This window comes from Electrona antarctica, assembly GCF_951216825.1.
Source record: "Electrona antarctica genome assembly, chromosome: 15".
Taxonomy (NCBI): domain Eukaryota; kingdom Metazoa; phylum Chordata; class Actinopteri; order Myctophiformes; family Myctophidae; genus Electrona; species Electrona antarctica.
This window is the reverse complement of record NC_136796.1, coordinates 25,367,807-25,388,408: the sequence shown is the minus strand read 5'-3', so window position 1 is coordinate 25,388,408 and position 20,602 is coordinate 25,367,807. Positions and strand designations below refer to the sequence as shown.

General features: G+C 43.0%; 1 protein-coding gene across 1 annotated transcript; it reads right to left on the bottom strand.

The window, feature by feature from the left end:
• Positions 1-264: 264 nt before the first annotated feature.
• On the bottom strand, positions 265-16,024 carry bmp8a (bone morphogenetic protein 8a). Its single transcript, XM_079522248.1, has 7 exons — positions 14,228-16,024; positions 7,229-7,421; positions 5,593-5,741; positions 3,681-3,860; positions 3,179-3,258; positions 2,805-2,915; positions 265-1,593 (listed from the first exon to the last, which is right to left on the bottom strand). Exons 1-7 carry the CDS (start codon positions 14,814-14,816, stop codon positions 1,444-1,446), a joined length of 1,452 nt encoding a protein of 483 aa, XP_079378374.1. The 5' UTR covers positions 14,817-16,024; the 3' UTR covers positions 265-1,443.
• Between the last annotated feature and the right edge of the window lie 4,578 nt (positions 16,025-20,602).

Below are 20,602 nucleotides of genomic sequence, written 5' to 3'. Positions count from 1 at the left end.
TGGGCAATGTAGTTAAATGACACGAGAAGTTGTAATTCCTGACCTGTATTGAGTTATTCTGTTATGTGAGCCAATTTCTACAGTATGCAAGTAGCCTATGCTACCTAAATGTTCCAAATCTGACTCATGACTTGTGTCACAGATCACCTCCTTTCTGTCTAGAGTAGTTGTTCAGGACAGGTGATGCAGAAATCCCTTAATTGTGTCATACACAACACTGCTTCTCTAGGTGCAATGCTGTTATACACACATTAACAAACGTAACACATTCCAAAAAGAAACTTTACTTAAATAAAACAGACAAATATAACATAGGATTAACATTGTTACCAACTTATTTGTGAGCAGAAAATACAATAGATATTTAATTGAACTGATGTGATGAATGACATCTAGACAGAAATTGCTTTGTACAAAATTACACAAATGCTACGAATCTGTAGGTCTACTACTGATAATAAATGCTCTGAAAAGAAATAGATGGATAAATGATTCAGTGACGATACCTCATCGGTCTGATATAGATTCTTTGGGACCTGCATTGTGTTGACCAAAAGATTAGGACCCGGACCCAGTATGAAGACAATAATACGTTTAAAGCTTATGTAAGCAACTACCTGGGTATTTCAATTTAGAGCCATAGTTTGGCTGAATCTGTGCCAGCACAAAACAAACCCTGAATATTAATTTAACCCTTAATGTCTATTGTCTACAAATGTATTCGCTCCGTTTGGAACCTCAATATATTCCAAACGGAGCTACAAATGTATATGGTTCCATTTATTACAGGATTTTACTTTGTAAGTCAGGCAAGCAAATAGAAAAAGCATCTGAATCTTTAACCCACTGTGGCACAGATCTGATCTCTTCCCTAGAGGAAAAAAACAAACAGATATGGGAAATTAATGTCTGTGATGACTTGGAATAGAGTGACAACTATAGTCTCTCTACAGTCTACACAATTATAGTTGTCACTATATACAGTTGTAGAGTAGCCTATAGTAAGAAGAATAGTGACCATCACTAACTGTTAACAGCATTATGTTACACAGAATACCAAAAATAAATGTATCTAGTGACATTATGTCTAGAAAAAGGTTGATAGTGCAAATTTTGACCTTTGTTTGAACTGATTGGTCATTGAACCCACAAATCCTACTCTAATTGGCTGCGAATGTGGTGCTGGTGCAGGTTCACTCTTCATATCTATACCACAACGATTTCAATATTTTTGTGCTTTAATACATACAGACCCAGATATGTCCCGCAAGGAGTTAAATATTTGATTTGGTTTAAATTTGTTTCTGACTCTGTAAGCGCATTTGCCCAATCTTGGATGGTTTCTTATAGTCCATATTAAAGTATTGACTTCGTTTTGGGCTGGGACTTGGCTCACCCTGTGTCCTGGCCACTGGGCTTGGTTAGTGGCTTTCTTGTGAAGCATCATAGACATCCACATGTTTTGACCACCATGTTGCGGTGTTTTTTGAGGATGACATTGTTGTTGTCGTCGTAGAAGAGCACAGAGATGGGGCTGAGCTTTGTGGGGGCACAGCATGCCTTGGGAACCTCGTCCGGTTTCAGGAGGTGCACCTGATGAACAGATTGGATAATATCCATTAAAACCAAGAAAGAATCTGTGTCATTTTAGCTATACAGTATAGCACATAGGTTGGCTATTTAAAAATAGATCTACGGTCGCAGTGCAGCAAAAAATTAAATAATTTTAACTCCAATCTTTGCTTCTGGGATCACTGGCACAAAATATTTTGAGATGGGGTCCGCAGTCAAATTCATATAATTTTGGGGGTCCTTGACATGAAAAAGTTTAAGAATCAATGATTATCGCAACATACATTTTTCAGAAAACTGTTAGGATTTAGAAGACATTTTCATTATCGGCCTCAAGTCTTAATGGGTTAACTTAATATATTAAAACATGAGCTTATACCTTTAATTCCTACAAAAAAAATTAAGCAGGCAATATTGCAATAATGTTACAAGAAGTAGTAGCAATTTTATCAACAGTACAGCAGATGGAGCCCTTATACTGTAACAAATTGAGGTAAACTTAAGGGTGCCTCCACTGCTCTCCTACTAGTTCAGAAGGATTTATTAATATTTGCAGCATTTCTTGTGTACAACTATCTTCTTGTATAATACACTTAGCCATAACGCTGTGACAAAGTTTAAACAAATCAGTTGATAAATCTAGTTCATTGCGACGGTAGGTCACAGAATACTATGAAAACCTGTCTGTCTGTTAGTCAGTCCGTCCGTCCGTCCGACACTGACCTCACCAAACCCTGGATAGCCATACATGGAGAAGACTGGATCATCACCTAGATCTGCATATATGGAGACGGCCAGCAATTAGCCCTTCACTAAGTCCCTCCCCAACCCATCCTTGTCCAATAGGCACGTTAGCAGCGAAGAAAGCTTGACCTGCATAGCAACCATTGCTAAACTATTTGGATTGGCATTGGACTATCGCTTTTTGGAGCTGATCAGTTCTGACATTAATATGATGATCCTTCCCCAACCATCCTTCCTCCCTTTTGTCCATTCAAACTCTAGACGGGCCTGCCCCAAAGTTATCAACGCAGCCGCGCCCGGCAGCAGGCGAAAACTACAACAGGCCCGAAAATTAAGGCCCTTCCTAGGCCCTAACTGGGCTGGCCCGAGGTCGCTCCTGGCCTTACTAATTAGCACACATTTTACGCCCTACCTGGCCCCAAAACGTAAAAAAGGTCATATATGGGGATTGCACTGTAAGTCAATAATGTAGTTGACCAGGTACTGACCACTTGTTGGATGAGGGCATGGTTGGTAGCGTTCATGCAGGAACCCAGGGGGTAGAGGCATTCTCCATCACAGTAATACGCAGAATAGCCTGTAGGAGCCAACACCCAGTCCTGAGAAGAAACACAAATGATAATAAAAACTAGAAAATAGGCTCAGTCAAGCAAGTCCCGGAGGGGCAGTTTGTTTATAAGGAACTAAAGGAAGCATAATGAGTCTTTTTCAGACAAGCAATTGTGAGACAAAAACACAGAATTCTGAAATCAAGTAACGAATGTGCGTGAAAAAATAAACATGCAATTCAGGTCTTTTTAGATAAGAGACGTAAATCCAGCTGTGAAATAGCAGAATAGATAAAAAATATAATGCTGCTGACCTTCCATCCCAGATCACTGAAGCTTACATACAGTTCATGCTTTTTACATGCCTGCCGTCCACTGTTGGCATGACTGTGGTCTAGGACAACACAAAATACATTTTACATAAAAGTTAGGCTAGTTTAGAGCTGACATCCAGAGAGACATAATCGAGTAGAAATGTATAGTAATATACAGTATAATAATTCCCAAAATAAAATTACAAGCTAAATAATCCTGAGACATTGCTCCTGTTGTACTCTTTGTTTACATCATGCAATTGTTGCAGATTTGCATATCAGAATCTGTTTTTATTGTCAACAATAGACACATTAAAAGTAGAGAGAGAGAGCAGACATTGGTCAAATAATAATAATAATAATAATAATAATAATAATAATAAATAATGTGCTGATGCATTCAAAGTGCAATTTTGATACAGTACTATTCAAAAAGATGCTATTCATCTCTCAAGATGTTTTGGGGGCAATATGGCGATCATTCAGGGTTCTGATGCCATACCTTGAATGCTGGGGACAGGTAGGTCGTACTTGGTTTTCTTCTTACGGGGGTGTGGTTTTAGGGCCCGGGGTGGGCGACACGGTGCCTGGGTGGCCCTGAAGAAGGTCACCATGAACGGCTGTTTGGAACGAGGACCCCGGCGACCCACCAACCCCACCCAGCCTGCAGATAAGGAGCGGTCTGAAAGACAAGCAATTGCTATAGTATTAACTATCAAAAGTGTTGGAAACTATTTCCGCTTGCTACTCTTTAATGTTGGCAAAGTTCAACAATTTGGACTACTGCTGCCATGGTTTAAATTCAACAACTATGCTCATGATCTGTCCTATGTAAGCATATAACTGTATCTTTAGTATAAGTTGTCACGCTTGTGCCTCCAATTTATCTGTCACCACCCTGATTGATCGATTGATTGAAAATTGGATTCACAGTATGTAGAATGGGTACATTTCAAGTCAATACATAAACTGCTACGATCACGAAACCATGAAAAGCACTAAGGAATTTACACTCCATTTATCAATGGAGTGTAAATTCTGCCTTAAATTCGAGCGTGGGTTTTGGCATGTGCTCACATCTTAAGTGATCGTAAATAGCTGATCCTGGCGTAAATTTGGTCGCAGCTTTGATAAATGTCACGGTTGAAACCGATCGTCTTTAAATAACACGCCCTTAAATATTCTCGAAACGCCCCGATCTTACGACATGAAGTGCATTTTGGCACACTGGAAAGAAACGCCAGATTATTCCATGAGAGGCTACAACCTTTGTCAAGTATATTAATCACATATCACAGTTACATCATCATGAATGCAATAGGTTTGTAGGATATTTATTTAACCCATTCGTAAGAAGTGCGCAGTGCACTGCATGTTAAAGCAACCCCCCGTGAGTCGGACTGCTGTGAGTGACACCACGTTAATGACAGATAGCTGGCAACAGTGACAAGGCAGCCAGAAACTCATAATCAATGTTTATGGCGTGATCACTGATTGATGAATGAATGGCATGCATAAACATACTGGATGAGGATGATGAAGGCTGGTGTTCCACAGTGTGAAGATATCACCTGTATCCTGCACAGGTTTGGAGCGTGTGGTTTCTATCCTTAACGCAGACCGCTGTTACACATACTGTAACACCAGACATACTGTAGCCTATTAGCCTATATAAGTTTGCCAGTTTGGAGACCTCACTGTCCATGACAGCCGCCGGTCCCGACTCCCAAAAATGCTCTCGCATATAAGCAGCTCAGGCTCAGCCTACTGCAGGTCTGATGATCTGAATGACTGATAAAGCACTTATTTAATTATGTGAAGTACCTAACTTAGCCTATAATATAATTTCAAATAGGCAGGCTATATGCATGTCTTTGTCACACAAAATAGGCGTGCGTGTCCATTTATGCCAAAATCAAAAAGTTATTTTATCACAAGTTTTATTTATAGGTGTGACGGAGTCTCATCTCCCGTCGCTGTCCCGCGGTCAAAATCATCTCGCACATATGCGCTCGCATGTTTTAACAGATCCAGTAAAGCACTGTTTGATTAAGCATCTAACTTAACATGTTAAGCCTATATTGTTTTTAATTGTGCGGTTTTAATTGCTTGTACAGTTGGAAATATCCTACCAATTTCATATTATACGTCGTTATGCCTTTACAATGTTTTTCCTCACATATATAGGCCTAATATTTATTAGTTTATATACATTTTAGGAGTGAATACATATGTTTAAAAGCCTGTACAGCCTGTCAACTGGTCAGTCAATGCTTCTCCGCTTGTCTACGACAGAAAAACAGGTTTAGGACAAAGGCTACGACAGCTCCCGACCCGACGTGAGTTTTGGCGTGGTGTACGCCCAAGTTCAAAGTCACGCTGGAATTTAATCCCTTGTTTGAGCCGAGACCCACCTTCCTCGGTCTCCACGTAGAGCCGTATGCCCAGGTTGCTGCGAGGGTGGAGGAGCCAGCGGTTGGATGCAGAGGTTACGTCAAAGGCCAACCAGCCCTCCTGTCCTGCAGGTGTCGACTGCATGTCCAGCAGCACCAGTTCTGGTTCTCTGGGGAAACAAGACAACGTTGGGTTTTGATTTTGCATCCACCATCTGCTGAATGTGTTGACCAATTTCCATCTCCTTGCTTTCATATACAGTATTTCACTGATTCTAGGTCAGCTGTCATGGATCAACACAGTTCCATTCGAGCCGCTCTCAAAGTGTGAGACACAACATTCGCTCTGGAGACAAAGCAGGCTCACTACAGCCCCACCGGGAAAACAGTGAGAAGACTGAGACACGGCAAGTGTCAACAAGTGATGACCCACGTGTAGTACATGACGAGGAACTACACACACTATCTTATTTTAACTTGTTCCATGCCAACCTCGAGATATCTCGTGGATAGCTATTTGATCGATATATGCCAATCACGAGATTACGAGACTTGATTAAAGAACATTAATCCAGCATTAAAAATTATATATATTTATTTTTTTGTACTCACAACAGCCTGATCGTCTGTGCACACACACGTGTGCAGGGTTATTTGATGCTTTTTGTGCTCAGAATGGGATAAAGTACTTTAGAGCCTAAACATTAATCGCGCTAAGAATATTAATCGTCCGGGCGTTAGTCCACAACTTGGAGTGAGTCTAGACTACAGGCAGCTACACTGTATAGGCCAGTCAATCTAAGATTTTTCCCAAAAGCAATTAAAATAGTAATCATTCAAGGTTTTGTATTGGGTCACGTTTTTAGCTTCGATTGACTGGCCTACTATGGAGGGCAATCACTTCCGGGTCGGGCGGATGTGGCTCTTCTTCTTTGCTTATTTCACACATTTCACTGGCACTGGCCTCACGATCCCGCATATGGTAACATGAGGGAATGTGTTTAAAGGGAGACCCAGGTGTGCAGCCAAAGTTGCTGCAGCCCAATAAGCTGAACATTTTGTATACCAAATTCAAGGTTATTTAATATTTACACCAACCACTGGATGGAGCCCCCACGACCACCGACGCAAATGGCACGCTGATCATTACAGAGGCCAAAGTGAACGAGCCATTTGAGCGCGACAAAAGCCTTGCGGCCAGATGGCATCCCAGGGCTGGGTCATTAGAGTGTGCACAGCCCTGGCTGGCTGGTGGCTCACTGACTTATTTAACCTCTTCCTTTGCTTGTGTGTAGTCCCTCCTGCTTCAAATCCTCCACCAATCGTTTCGGTGCAAAAAAGAATTAGCAAGGTAACATCATTAAATGATTGGGGTCCCGTTGCCCTCACATATATTCTTTGAGAAGCATGTTCCAGGACATTTTCTAATTCCACCAGAAATCCAGGATTATGAACAATTGACACTAACGGCCTATTGCCTGTCTGCCTGTTATCGCAAACACGCACACACGCACATTATGCACATTTATTAAAGGCAACACACAACACCTTACGCACAAGACCACACATTCTGTATTTATAGTTAAAAATTCCACACCCGTCAACAAACATAATACTATAAAATATATAAGATATACACCAGCGATTCTTTGAGCACCTGTGTCTGTTTTCTCGTTGTATCTCGTAGACGGAGATGTGCAGGGTGCGGTTGGCTCTCTGTCCCAGAGTCAGGGTCTTATAGATGCGAAACTCTGCGGCCGTCACAGTCTCGCCCTGAGGGAGGGGAGTCAGGTCGAAGCGAAACTCCTTCCAGTATGGACGAGGCTGCAGCAGGTCTCGCTCCTGCTCCACTGATAGAGACAAGGGAGGTAGAGGAGGGTACATTTACATTACACCCAGTGGACAGTAACAAAGGACATTTACTTGGGCACTGTGCATTTTTTGAGTGTCTACACTCAAAAAAACAGTGACAGGGGCAGTGACAAAATGAGGTTGGCAAGATGAAAAATGTAATAAATCTTTCAAAATCTTATTTTAAAGGTATGTATCAGGTGTGTTAAAATGTACATTTTGCAGTCATGTTGGTTTCCAAAGAAGCTTCAGAAGACAAACAAAAAGACCATAGAGCCCCATTGTGAACCTGGACATGTTGAGTACACCAAGGTTTTATGTTAGAAATGTTGAGTATGGGTCCCCAGCAGGTAGAAACTGCCGGATGCTAACTTGCAACTTGGTGACAACAAAATAGTTAAGCTCATAGGATTTATTTGAGAATTTAAAACAAATTCCAAGCAATGGTATCAAACTAAGAGCCTTGTTGTGCTTACAAACCACACACACCCCACTATTGCCCTGCAGAAGCTTGGAAGACAGAGATGACAACAAAGTACAAGTGCAAAATAGATGCATTATAAAAATAAATCAAGCTCTGGTTACAAGCAAGCTTCTTCAAATACAGTATAGTTAGTTTGATATGTTCATATTTTTTCCAAACTCGTAGTGACTGGCAACACTAGGCTACTGGTATTCGGCATTCACGTGGGTAAACGATAACATTGTACTGATTAGTTGAGGTTGAATTCCCCAACTAATATCCATATCTGGCTTAGACTGCAGTCACTTCATCATCCCCTAGCAAAACTATCATAAAAAAGAAGATCTACAAGCACTGTGTTGTGTTGTGAGCTTGTAGACCTGCTATTTTCGGTGTGCAACACCGGCACGCAGATCAGTATAAGTCAGGCCTTACACGTAAATGGGTGACATTATCTGTCGCACTTCAAATATCTGTTCCTATTGAGCCTGCACTAAGAAGTGATTATTTTTTATGTTACAGTATACATTTCTACAGGACAATAGACAGAGGTGCATAGATGAGACAGGAAAAGAATAGTATAGTAGGCTATAATAGATATTCTATTTCTTTACAGATGCTGTATGTTCCTGAGTGGCGCAACTGGTTTGTCAGTGTGTATCATTCACATAACATGAGTCATGTCCCCACCACCAAATCTGAATTTAAAACAACATTTTATCTGTTCCACAAGCTAAACATTTTGATGAATTGCATCAAGGTAACCATGAGCTATGAGGGTTCTGGTGCATAGCACATGAGCGCAACGCTCTGATTAGTAGAACACTGCGGTGACAACAAGTGACAGATCTAATATAGTACAATATTAATTAAAAAGTTGACAGGAGACACACTTATGTGTGCACACCCACGCGTACGCGCACAATACCGCGTGCAACCAGAGCATCAGCACCCTGTGTGTCCTTGTGGAGCCCCACAGCTTGAAACACCAATGGTTTGACACACACACACACACACACACACACACACACACACACACACACACACACACACACACACACACACACACACACACACACACACACACACACACACACACACACACACACACACACACACACACACACACACAGGCACGCGCGCACACACACACACACACACACACGCAGGCATGCACGCGCGCTATGTTGAATAGAGACAATAAGGGTTTAGTGGACACCCTGGCTATCACTATCATGCGTGTGCATGCACGCATACACACACACACACACACACACTTGACACACGCAGAGCACACAGTGGAGTGTACAGTAATTAGAGACGCTAAGGGCTTTGGACCACAGCAGCTGCTCAGCACACATACCACTAATTACAGCATAGGCTCATATTTTTAGATTTGCTCCCTCCACAGCAGTATTTTCATCTCCTTTCCAACCGTTAGTTTTTTTCAGCGTGTGTCAGAAGGACCTTTAATTCTAACCAGCTGTGTCTCCTATATCCCTCTACGCTCATACAGTACGTGGGCACACGCGTGTACACCCACGGTGATCCAAACTAATTACACATTGGGGAATATATGTTATGACTAATTATCAATTTGTTTACAATTTTCAAGCAATGTATATGGCCATTGATACAGCGCAAAGTACTAGACATTGTTAAGGCAAAATGCTTTGAGCGTTATCACAACCGCAAATACAATAGACCGAGCCCGAGGCCTACACAAGACAATGAGGATCATCACTTATGTTGGTGCTTGAAAGTTTTTTGAAAGTTTGATTTAATCTAAATAAGTTGTACATAATTCTCACATGCAATGTTTGTGGAGCACACTAATATTGCAAAAGCAAATATTTCAAAAACTAGCAAAAACAGTGGCACATTGTGACCTTGTAGATAAGATTTTCCTAGCCATCATACGAGTAGATAAGATATCTTTAGAAAGACAGATCTTTATTGTTAATCAACATATACATAAAACAAATTTCATTCAATTATTAGTATAGGGTGTAAGTGGTTAAAATGTTTGAAAAACACACGCTCATGCGTGTGGGGTGTCTCAGGTTTGTCAGACGTAAGAAGGGGGGCTCCAAGGAAAAGGCTGGGAAACACTGATATAATTCATCATCAAATTTTCACATAAGTTCTAAAAGTAGATAAAGGTAACCCGATTAATGAGACAGAAATATAACTTACAAAGGCAGAACAGGCATCACCAGGGCTCATCATGCTGCATATTGAAATGGTACATTTTGATGTCGTGACCCTAATCACCACCTCTGGTACTGTATGAGACACACAGGATTACTCAAAACGTTGTGCAGTTAAACAATGGGGTTCCAACACACAAAAGGCCCAACATGTCATATCAAAGCAAATCTAGTATAAAAAGGCTGATGTTAGGTTTGTACCACCAGACAGGTGCAAGTGTATAATCTGGCCCTGACTAGCAAATTGATTGGGGAGGCTTTTGAGCATATTTTATGCTGGAACAGTGGAACCCCATTATTGGCCCGACCACATTTTGGCGTTATCCTAACTGTTAACGTCTCATACCAGAGGTGGTGTGTAGCGGTCAAACCATCAAAATGTATCATTATAGCATGCATGGTGAGCCATAGTGTATAGGCTCAGCTGCTGTTTTCCTCCTCATTGTTTTGTTTTTGTTTTCTTGGGGGGGGATTGAACTCCTGACTCTAATTTCACCTTAAAAGTTACTGCCAGTCCTAAAGGTTACTTTTGCCTCTCACAGAAATATTGCATTCACCATGAATAACATTTTTGTCTCATTTGTTTAATTGGGGTTTCTTTATCACCTTTTTAGGACTTGTGTGAAAGATGACATTTTATGTAACATTCATCATGGAGCAATATCTGAATAGAGTTGTTCAGTATTATTAGTGTTCTAATTTCGGTGTTTTCACATTAGCCCTGTCATGATATTATTATTATTATTATTACTCTTACGACTTTGCTCTGAAATGCAGCATTGAGACAATATAGGCACTTTAGACCAAATTTAATAACATAAGTGCGAGCAATCGAGCATCCCTATTCGGAGGTGAACATTCTTACAAGGCTTTGCGTTGTGAGCTTGTAGATCAACAAAATGATTTGTGTAGAGGGGAAAAAAGGAGTGTACTATTAGTACTTAGGTTTAAGTGGATAATCAACTGCAGAGGACAACCAATTGACAAATAAATGTGTTGCATAATTTGTATGAATAAAACAACATAAATGGTAAGTAAACATGCACAATGTCAAGTATTCAGAGGCAGTGAGTTTAATGTCGTTTAACGGCCAGAAAAAAGTGTTTTGCCACTCTGATGACATACCCTCTCTATACTATCCACAATAACCCTCAAAAAGAGACATGAAATGAATACTTGACAAATTATGCAACACTTCCTCTGCAGTTGATTATCTACTTAAACCTACGTAAGTACACTTCTTTTCCCCCTCTACACATACTCTGCAACCCAATGCTGTGAACATATAAATGGGCTATTTTTGCATTTGTCATGACGTACAGTATATAGGCCAGGCTTAACACAGAGCCCGCCAGAAGCATAGAAAGCGTAGAATTACTTTTGCCTGGCAGCCCGCCAGAACCGTAGCCTACGTTTTCTAGGATTTATATTCTTTAATCCATGTTTTGATCGGATCGAATCGATAGCTGCCGCTCGTTAGCGTCACAGTGTAAGTGGGACAGTGGCCGCGGCCATTTGAAGATCCACTAAAGCAGCACATAAAGGCCTGTATCTCCAAATCGGCGCAATGATCTGTCGTTTCTGGTGAAAACAAGGTTTTTCAACGGCCAACAGCAGGCGCTGTGATACTCGCGGTCGGGTTTTTTCTGCACCGAGCGAGAGAACAACAACCGGTCAAGACACCGCCACACACAGCATTATGTCATCGTAACACCCGGTTACGGATATTTGGCTCTTCAAAATAAAAGGTTGAAAGGCGAAAAACCTTGGCAATGTGCGATAAATAGATGAATTAATCCTGGTGGTCAAACCCATTCTGGGCGGGAACCAACCCCTTTTGGTGTTTTACCCCTTCAGGCCGGGAACCCATTTTGGGGTTCTGTACAGTATGTACAGTATTCAAAAATTACAAAAAATGTATGCTGCTATATAAATATAGCTACGTTTTTCAGAAAATCTAGGTCAGGATTTAGAAGGATTTTTAGAATCGACCTCAGGCCTAAATGGGTTAAGTGGTTAACTGCTATCTAGAATAGCAGTTAACTATGCTTTATTAATAATCATAATAAACTTTATTTGTATAGATAATACAGACAGTAAAGAATCAGGTAATCTAGCTCAAAAGGTTTGCCAGAATTGTCAGTTTCAAGGGAGTTTCAATAGGATTCTTTTGAATGCACAAGAAAAGATCTTGGACATGTACGAAGAAAATGTAAATTTTCCCACGGTAAATTGAGGGAGGTTCGACAGTCCATTCCAGGAGAGGTGGAGGAAGGAAGCGATTGAGAAAAGGATGTTTAATTTTTATGCTCTCACAGATAAGTATCAGTCAGACTACTGTGTGCTTATGTTGGGAGAATATCTCGCTGTCGACTGGAAACCAATTGCATGTCCTAAGCAGTGTTGCCATGTCTTCCTATTATAAGCGACTTTGAGTTTATTGTCCTGTAAAGTTGTTTGTAAGTACTGGTTGCAAAAATTTGGCAACACTGGTCCAAAGCTGCCACTTCAGGAAATGGAAAAATAACCAGTGTTCCAATGGGTCCAAAGTAGTTTAGTTGTTATTTAGTCACAAAGCTCTCGTTACATTATTTTAATTTGTTCAATATGTATAAAACCCACAGCCAGACTTCACCACTTTAACTTCAATCTTTCTAAATGTTTGTAAACGTAGTGAAAATATCAGATGTTCAAGCTCATATAAGAAGTTGAAATATAGAGAGGTTTCTGCCCGACAGTGAAAATGTGTTTTCTCACACATGGTTGAGAAAGCTACTTTAAAATTGACTAACTAGACCGGTGCCCGGCTGTAGAGCACCGAGTCAGTAACGATGGAAGTTGGAGATCCATGCCCCACCCGGCTATGCAATACCGACAGATGAACAGAGATGTGGTGCATTTATAGATACTAGAGCAGTGCCCGTTGGAGCCTCTACAGCGGTGCACGTTGGGCACTGGCCTACTTGGAACCATGCAAGTTGGAAATGCATGCCACACCCAGATATTATGTCTGTGTCCCTTTTATGACCATATATTAGTTCTTTGTCAGGCATGCCCAAATATGGAGTCTATGCAGACGCCAGACGTCAGAATGATGTCAGAACAGGCCAGCTCCATATATGGACACTGGGCAGGGGCCCTGTCCAGAGCCCGGGTAGAGGCCTTTTTTGGGCGGTTCTAGATAACCGTGGGTCCGACCTACTCGACACCGGGCACTGCACCCCCTGTGGTCGGGTGGAACGCGTGTGTCGAATTTAAAGTCGGTGGGGCGAACGGTTCTCGAGTTAAGTGGATTACAGACGTACATACTGTACACACAGAGACTTGGTGCATTTATAGTTAGATATATATATGAATTGTAAAAACACTTTGAATCATATACAGTTTATAATGCCACTTTATAATGCAATTTGCATTATCACGACCAAGTTGTGCACGGATTACACTGCCTATAGGCCTACAGTATGTTCCCCTAAATAATCTAGATTAGATCATTAAATTCACACCATAATACATGATGTGTATTATGGAAGTTGGAGTAAAGGATTATATAAATTAGTGACTGCTTCTCTCTGTGACAGATAGTGCTAGTATCAAAATGTATTCATTAACTTTATTCTTAATGTCTGTTAAAATACTTAGGCTACTTAATCCCTCTTTCTATCCTCATATATGACATATATGACATGAACATTCTTGAATGAAAGCATGGGGTTTTAAACTGTCAAATGCAATACATTTGAAAGCAATAACATCTCATTTAAATTGAATTCTCTAAAAGCCCACAGGAAAAAAAGGAAACCCAAGGTCGTGTTTCACAACAAGCCAAAATACAATATGATTGTATAAAATTCAGTATCCAATACACTATGATTTGAAATGAGTTTAGTCACGTGTTTCATTGAAAATCACTTACTGTACAACAATACACTGTGAGTCTGTGACACAAACATAACCAGTGAAATAAGGAAGATCATCTCTAAATGTGAAAAAAGAAAAAAAAGAAAACATTTAAAACAAGTTCAAATGATGTTTTCTCAACTTTCCAGTCCCAACCACAAGGGGCCGACATAATGGCTTTGCCCCCCTCCCCTCCCATCAGCTGACGCATCCCACCATCACCATCACTCACCTAGGTTGACGAAGCTCATCACTGTGTCCGCCTCACTGATCACAGTGCCCAGCGGTGGCGTGTGCGTGCTGATCGTGGGCAGCGCTGCGTGACTGACGTGCCCGAGGCCGTCCGCCCCGCCGAGCCTCCACGCCCCGGCGCCGTTCCCCACTTCCTCGTCGCCCTCGGCCGCCACGGCGTGGTACAGGTCCAGCATGAAGAGCGGCGCCGAGGAGGGCGGCCGGAGGGGAGGGTGGGGTCTGGGCCGCCCCGGCAGGCCCAGGATGGACAGGATCTCCTTCTGCATCTCCTTCTTCTCGCGGCCGCTGAGGCGCCGGAAGCTGGAGTGGACGACGGCCTCGGCCTGCGGGCCCCAGAGGGACAGCAGCAGGAGCAGTGGCAGGAGGAGGAGCAGCATGGTCCTGGGTTGGAGCAGAGGCAGACGGAGGCTGGGCAGTGACTCGCTTTGCTGTTGGGGGAGAAGGCGGCCGCCGTTGTCGTCACTGTGCGGCCGTCTTCCTTCATAGCGAGGGCAGGAGTGTTTGTGGGTTCTCCAGCTGTCTGAGGAGAATCCTGAGTCCCCAGAGGGATAGGAGATGACTGAGGCCATGGCTGTGGTCCCACTCCTGAGCCCCTCCCGGTTGTTGTCTTCTCCTGTGGTGTTGATCGTTCCTCTGCCCTCGGGATATTCGTTATTACTCTTACTATAATAACTGTCCTTTTGGTCAGCCACCAGTGTCTTCTCACACCAGAGCAGCCAGTCCAGTGTGAATGACTGAACGTCAGAATGTCTCCTACGTCTAGTCTGTTGGCGCAGGACTGCCAACACTGTTTGTCCTTCTGACTCAAAGAGCAACCACAGACAAACGTTTGATTTATGTCTGCTGTGTTTGGAGGGAAGCTGGCCGCGTGCAAGATGTGTTTACCGCCTTTAACTGCCTCTGTTTATCTGTCCCTCCTTCTGTTGCCTTCCCCCTCCTTCTACTCCTCTCTCTCTTTCTTTACTACCTTTAGGTCTTCCACTTCTCCACTGCTCCCCTACTCTCTGTACTAATGAAAGATAATCAAAGCAAAGGGCATAATTAGAAGCAGAGGCGTATTTGATGTGTTTTGAATATAGACAAAACAATGCCGCTCTGGAAAATTGTCTCTCCTCTTTGAAGTCCTTAAACTCGGTGTTGGTTAAAATTCGGGATAAGTACAGAGCAGGTGTCGCTGAGATTGGGGTGAAACTCGAGAGCTGTATTATCAGATCGCTTTTCAATCTCTCTTTTCAGTTGGACTTCAAAAGGAAGCAAAGGGGCGGGTGGTGGGGCCTTCACACCTGCTGCAAGTCCATGTTCCATGAAAACCAGACGAAGCCACACAAGAAGACTAGTTCCACCGCGGAACAATGAGAAATCTCTCCTGTCCCCCTTCTGGAAGCTGTTATCCAATTATTCTTGAAGACTTATTTATCCATTCAAGATGATCTTCTCCCCCCCACCCACGCAACTCTCTCCCTCTCTCCCCTCCAGATGTCCTCTTTAATCCTATTGAAATAGAGATGTCTCCAGAAAATCGCTCCCTGATTGTAATCCTGTGAAGAGATGAGATGAGTTATTAATCCAGACGGGGGGTTCTTCTCCAATCCAGAGGCAGGTTCTCTGCAGTTCTTCAACATGTAGCAGACTGTCATCCACACATTCAGTGTCTGCTGAGAAGTATGTTGTGCACAGTATGGATGTGTGCGTGCCCTTTGAATGTGTCCCTCAACTAACTGAAGCTTGGGAGCATGTATAAGTTGTCCATCACCACGAGGGAGTGTCTGACCAACCACCCCCCCTCTCTCTCTCAACCTCTCTCTCACTCTGTCAAACTCTTTCAACCCGCCTCTCTCTCCCTGCCTGCCTCTTTTGAAAGTCTCTCTCTCAACCTCTTTCCTTCCTTTCCTTACATCCCCCTCGCCCCTCCCAACCGGTCTCCTTGGGAGACTTCATCTCTCTGTCCCTCCCTTTAGCCTCCACCCATCTATCTTTTCATCTTCTCATGACTGCTTCCTTTCATGGCTAAATGCCGTTGAGTCTCAAACGGCTTGGTTGAAGGGACATCTTGATTTCCCAGATACTGTAAAAAAAATATATATATATATATATATATATATATATTTTTTGTATAATCACTAGTATACACAAATTTGTGCCTCGTGACTAGGTTTTAAAACACTGTAGATGTGATAACCACTTGATGTTCATTATCTGACTTCATATTATACAAATGGTGAAGCTCCCAAGTTGCAACATGCCTCCAGCATCAGTGCATCACTGTGGTACCTGTGGTTTTGGGTAATAAAAAAAATGAATAAAGAAAAAAAGAAAGAAGAAAGGTGAAATAGCTAGGCAAGGAAATTCAACTGCAAGTCTACTTTGAGCTAACAGTGCAGGAAACATCCAGGAAAAAGACACAAAACAAACTGTCACGGCCACTTTTGTTGCAGAGTGAACACATTTCATGTTACGGTATCTAATATTCCTCATCCCATTTCCCGTTACGCTCTGACTTTCGTTTACTTTGGGCAGTAGGTACTCAATGCAGGCATACTGTGTGCGCATGCTAGTGAAGAGAGAGCACATGTGAGTGAAGAGTGTGTGTGTGTGTGTGTGTGTGTGTGTGTGTGTGTGTGTGTGTGTGTGTGTGTGTGTGTGTGTGTGTGTGACTGAGAGGATTTGGAGGGAAGAGATGACTGGGCCGACTCAAATATAGTAGCGGGGCTCAGGCCTGTGCCAGGCCGTGTTTGTGTATGCTTAGCTTCAAAGCAGACTGGTACTTGTGGTCACTTTGAAAAAAAGAGAAAAAAAGCACGAATAACACTGACCAAACCGAGCTGACCACTGTTCATTTTTCTCCTGGCCGAAAGGGCGAGTCCGAAATGCCAGGAATTAGAGTCCGACCTGCTTTTTTCCCCCTCTCTTTCTGTCTGTCCTACAGTATGTACACTGCTGAGGGAGTTTCCACTGGAGAGATTCTGGGGGTGCGAAGGGGTGATATTTACAGTATGCTAGCGAGGAGGAGGAAAAGTCACTGATGGAGACAGAACCATTAGAAATAAATGGGAGATGAGGACCAGTGTGATGATAACATGAGGCAGGGTTCCAGTTGTAAAAACATTTAGAACATTTGCTCAAAATAGGGACGACATACATTTCAAATAAAATGATAAAAAGGGGATATTATCAGACATATTTATCAAATATATCAGACATTTCGTAAAAGGAAATCCATGTATTTAATTCCTTCTGACCAAAGGCTGGGATATCAAAAGCAGAAGCATGGAGCCCCCCACCCCAGCGAACCAAACCCTGGGAAGAGGCTTGTGTGGATGGATTGCAGGAAAGGCAAACGACAAATGGGCGGAAAGTGGACAGAAGAGAGGAGTGGAGAAGGTTGGCCTGTGTGTGTGTGCGCGTGGGTGCGTGCGTGTGTGTGTGTGTGTGTATAGTAAACACAGCCTCACAGCTGCATGAGGGTGGAATCTCAAAGACTAAACTCATCATCTCCGGTGGAACCACCATGAAGTAAAACCAGGACAATAAGCCTCACGCACGCTTTGTGGCACGACGGTGTCGCTGGTAAAAAATAACTGATTCCCAAGTGATGAATGTGATCTGAAATCCTCCGTTTCCCCCAAGGGTCCTTGCCCCCCCTCAGGCCAAGGTCACAAAGTTGATGGAGCCTGCGTGTCCCGAAAAGCCTGGAAACATGAGGAATCCTGAAAAATCACATGCCCCGATGATACACACGTGGGATGAAAGAGGACAAATCACTCTCCACATGGTTTAAAACTAGGAACAGCCGAGCCAGATAGCTCATCAAGCCACAAACCACAGCTGGGAACACCTCCTCCTCTCTCCTCCATCTTTTACCCCCCCCCCCCCCCCCCCCCCCCTCTGAGCAGAAGCGAAGTTCCTAGGGGTGTGTCCTTATCTCTCTGCATGCTGAGGGTAATTGTACCCTAGTCTCAATTAGCAAGCATGTCCGGTAGGCTGTGGTCTGCCGTCAGGCATGCATGAACAGAGATCTACGCAGCAAAAATCCTAAGCGTGCCTATTCTGGGTGAACATTTAGCAAAAATAGCTACAAGCTACAAGCTCATATAGCGAAAGCTGGTTAGTTAATTGGCTATTTTTGGTGAAGAGATTGGTGTAGAGGGGGTAAAGGAGCGTACCAAGTATAGACCCCTGGGGGACTCCAGTCAACTATCTAGTGTTGATTGGTTTGAAGTGGTTTTAAAGTCCATGCAAAGGAAATTAAAGGAGTAGCTCACCCCAAAAGTACTTATATTCTATCAATTAAACACCCCATAAAGCCTTGAATTCAAGGAGATTTTTCATTGTTGCATTCCTGAGCCAATCATTTAAGGCTTCGTGAGGGTTTTAATTGATAGATTTGCCATTTTTCGGGGTGAACTACTCATTTAAATGGTGTGTTGTTTCAGTGCCTTCAGCAGACAGCATTCAGAGCAGAGACTGAGCAGAGAAAATCCTTATTTTCGTTTATACTGTAATATACTTTGAATTATTTTTTAATCATTCAGTGAATTATTCTGTGGTGACAAACTTTGGAGAAGAAAATTGTGACAGCTTTTACCTATAGGCTAATGACTGACACAGGGATGATAATAACTCTGCTCCAGAGCGTTAGCCAGTTCTCTGTAAGCATCTGCCAGGAGCTGTGTATATCCCATAGACTATAAAGTGTGATGTAAAACAAAGAATATAATTTTGCTACTCACCAAAACAGGCAGTTTTATGATGTTGAAACTTGAAAGCCTCCGTTGTGGAAAGCCTCTCAGAACCAAAGAAAGGTGGGGACCTTTCGTTGTGTGTATACTGGATACTGGTATATGTCTATAGAGGATATGAGCATGCATAAAGTGAGCGGCAAACCGAGAGGCAAATCAAGTGGCAAAGTGAGTGGAAAAGTGAATTTAACTTCATTTAAAGCAATCACATAGGACTTTTTTTCTGTTTGGATGTATGGGCTGTCAAGGCCAGAAAGTAGTCAGCCACTCAGAAGCGTTCTGCATAACTTCCGGGTATGATGATTGTCACGTGCAACCCGTGCCCTGTAGACACTAAAAAAAAAACAGTGTAAAACTGAACATGACAAACACACTACACAGCTGCTTCTATTAATTGACTGTCATCAAGCTGGCTTGGACTAGGTGTGTCTGCATGTAGCAGCCAGGGTTGTTTGTTGCCTAATTTTATTTTAAGTGTTTTGGGATATATTTGATGCCTTGAAATACATTCAGTGTCTGTTAAAAGGACACTTCACCCTTTTTGCAAAAAATATATTTTAATGACGTTTAGAAGATTTAGAACACTTTCCTGGGGGTCTAAGTTATGTGTGTAACTAATATGTGGTTTTAGATATTTTTGATTTAAGCAGTGAGCCCAGTGCCTCTGATGTCATGGACACTGGGCTCACTTACTTCCTGGACTACATCAAGGACTATCTAAAGAGGACGAGAAGCGAAGACGGTGGACACCATGTTGCTCCATGGAAGGAAAGAAACATGCGCAGTTGAGACCAGGAAGTTGTACATGCCCAAATTTGTGCATGTACAACTTCCTGGTCTCAACTGGGTATGTTTCTTTCCTTCCAGGGAGCAACATGGCGTCCACTGTACGGTCTTCGCTTCTCGTCCTCTTTAGATAGTCCTTAGACTACATGTTGTCTCAGTAAGCCCTCCCCCTATCCACAATAAGGAGCAGTGCGCCAAAGCATTATGGGAATTGTAGTCCAGGAAGTAAGTGAGCCCAGTGTCCATGATGGAGACACTGGGCTTGAGAAATGACAGAGTTACCATGTGGGGGTCCCTGGGGGGTCCCCGGAACATCCAGACCACCATGAACGTGCCCAGGGGGTTGGCTCGGTTCCGGCGAGCCGCCCCGCGTCTGAAATGGTCCAGAAATGACAGTTACCGTGTGGGGGTCCCCGGGGGTCCCTGGAACATCCAGACCTCCAGAAATGCGGCCAGGGGGCCAAGCCGTTTCCGGCGAGCTGTTCGGCGTCCGAAACGGGCGAGTTACCATGTGGGGGGCCCAGGGGGTCCCTGGGGGTCCCCGGAACATCCAAACCACCAGGAACGTGCCCAGCGGGCTGGCCCAGTTCTGGCGAGCCGCCCTGCGTCCGAAACGGTCGAGAAATGACAGTTACCAACCAAGCTATTTTCGTGCTTGGACAGACAGACAGACAGACAGACCGACCCAGGGACACCGACAGACAGACCCAGGGACACACATAGCTGTGTAATGGAGTGGTTGCACCATTAAAAAAAAGTGTGTTCAGCACTCGGGGAAAGAAAAGCATTTCCTTCATAAAACTCCAAACCAGTCAAACACAGGACACCGG

What these genes read in the sequence shown, in the direction of transcription:
- bmp8a (XM_079522248.1), bottom strand. Translation starts at nt 14,816, where the DNA reads ATGGCCTCAGTCATCTCCTATCCCTCTGGGGACTCAGGATTCTCCTCA. An exon ending in ACCTGTCCCCAGCATTCAAG is followed by an intron (nt 3,259 to 3,680) that starts GTATGGCATCAG and finishes GTGTTGTCCTAG; the next exon opens with ACCACAGTCATGCCAACAGT. An exon ending in ATGCCCTCATCCAACAAGTG is followed by an intron (nt 1,594 to 2,804) that starts GTCAGTACCTGG and finishes TCTGTTCATCAG; the next exon opens with GTGCACCTCCTGAAACCGGA.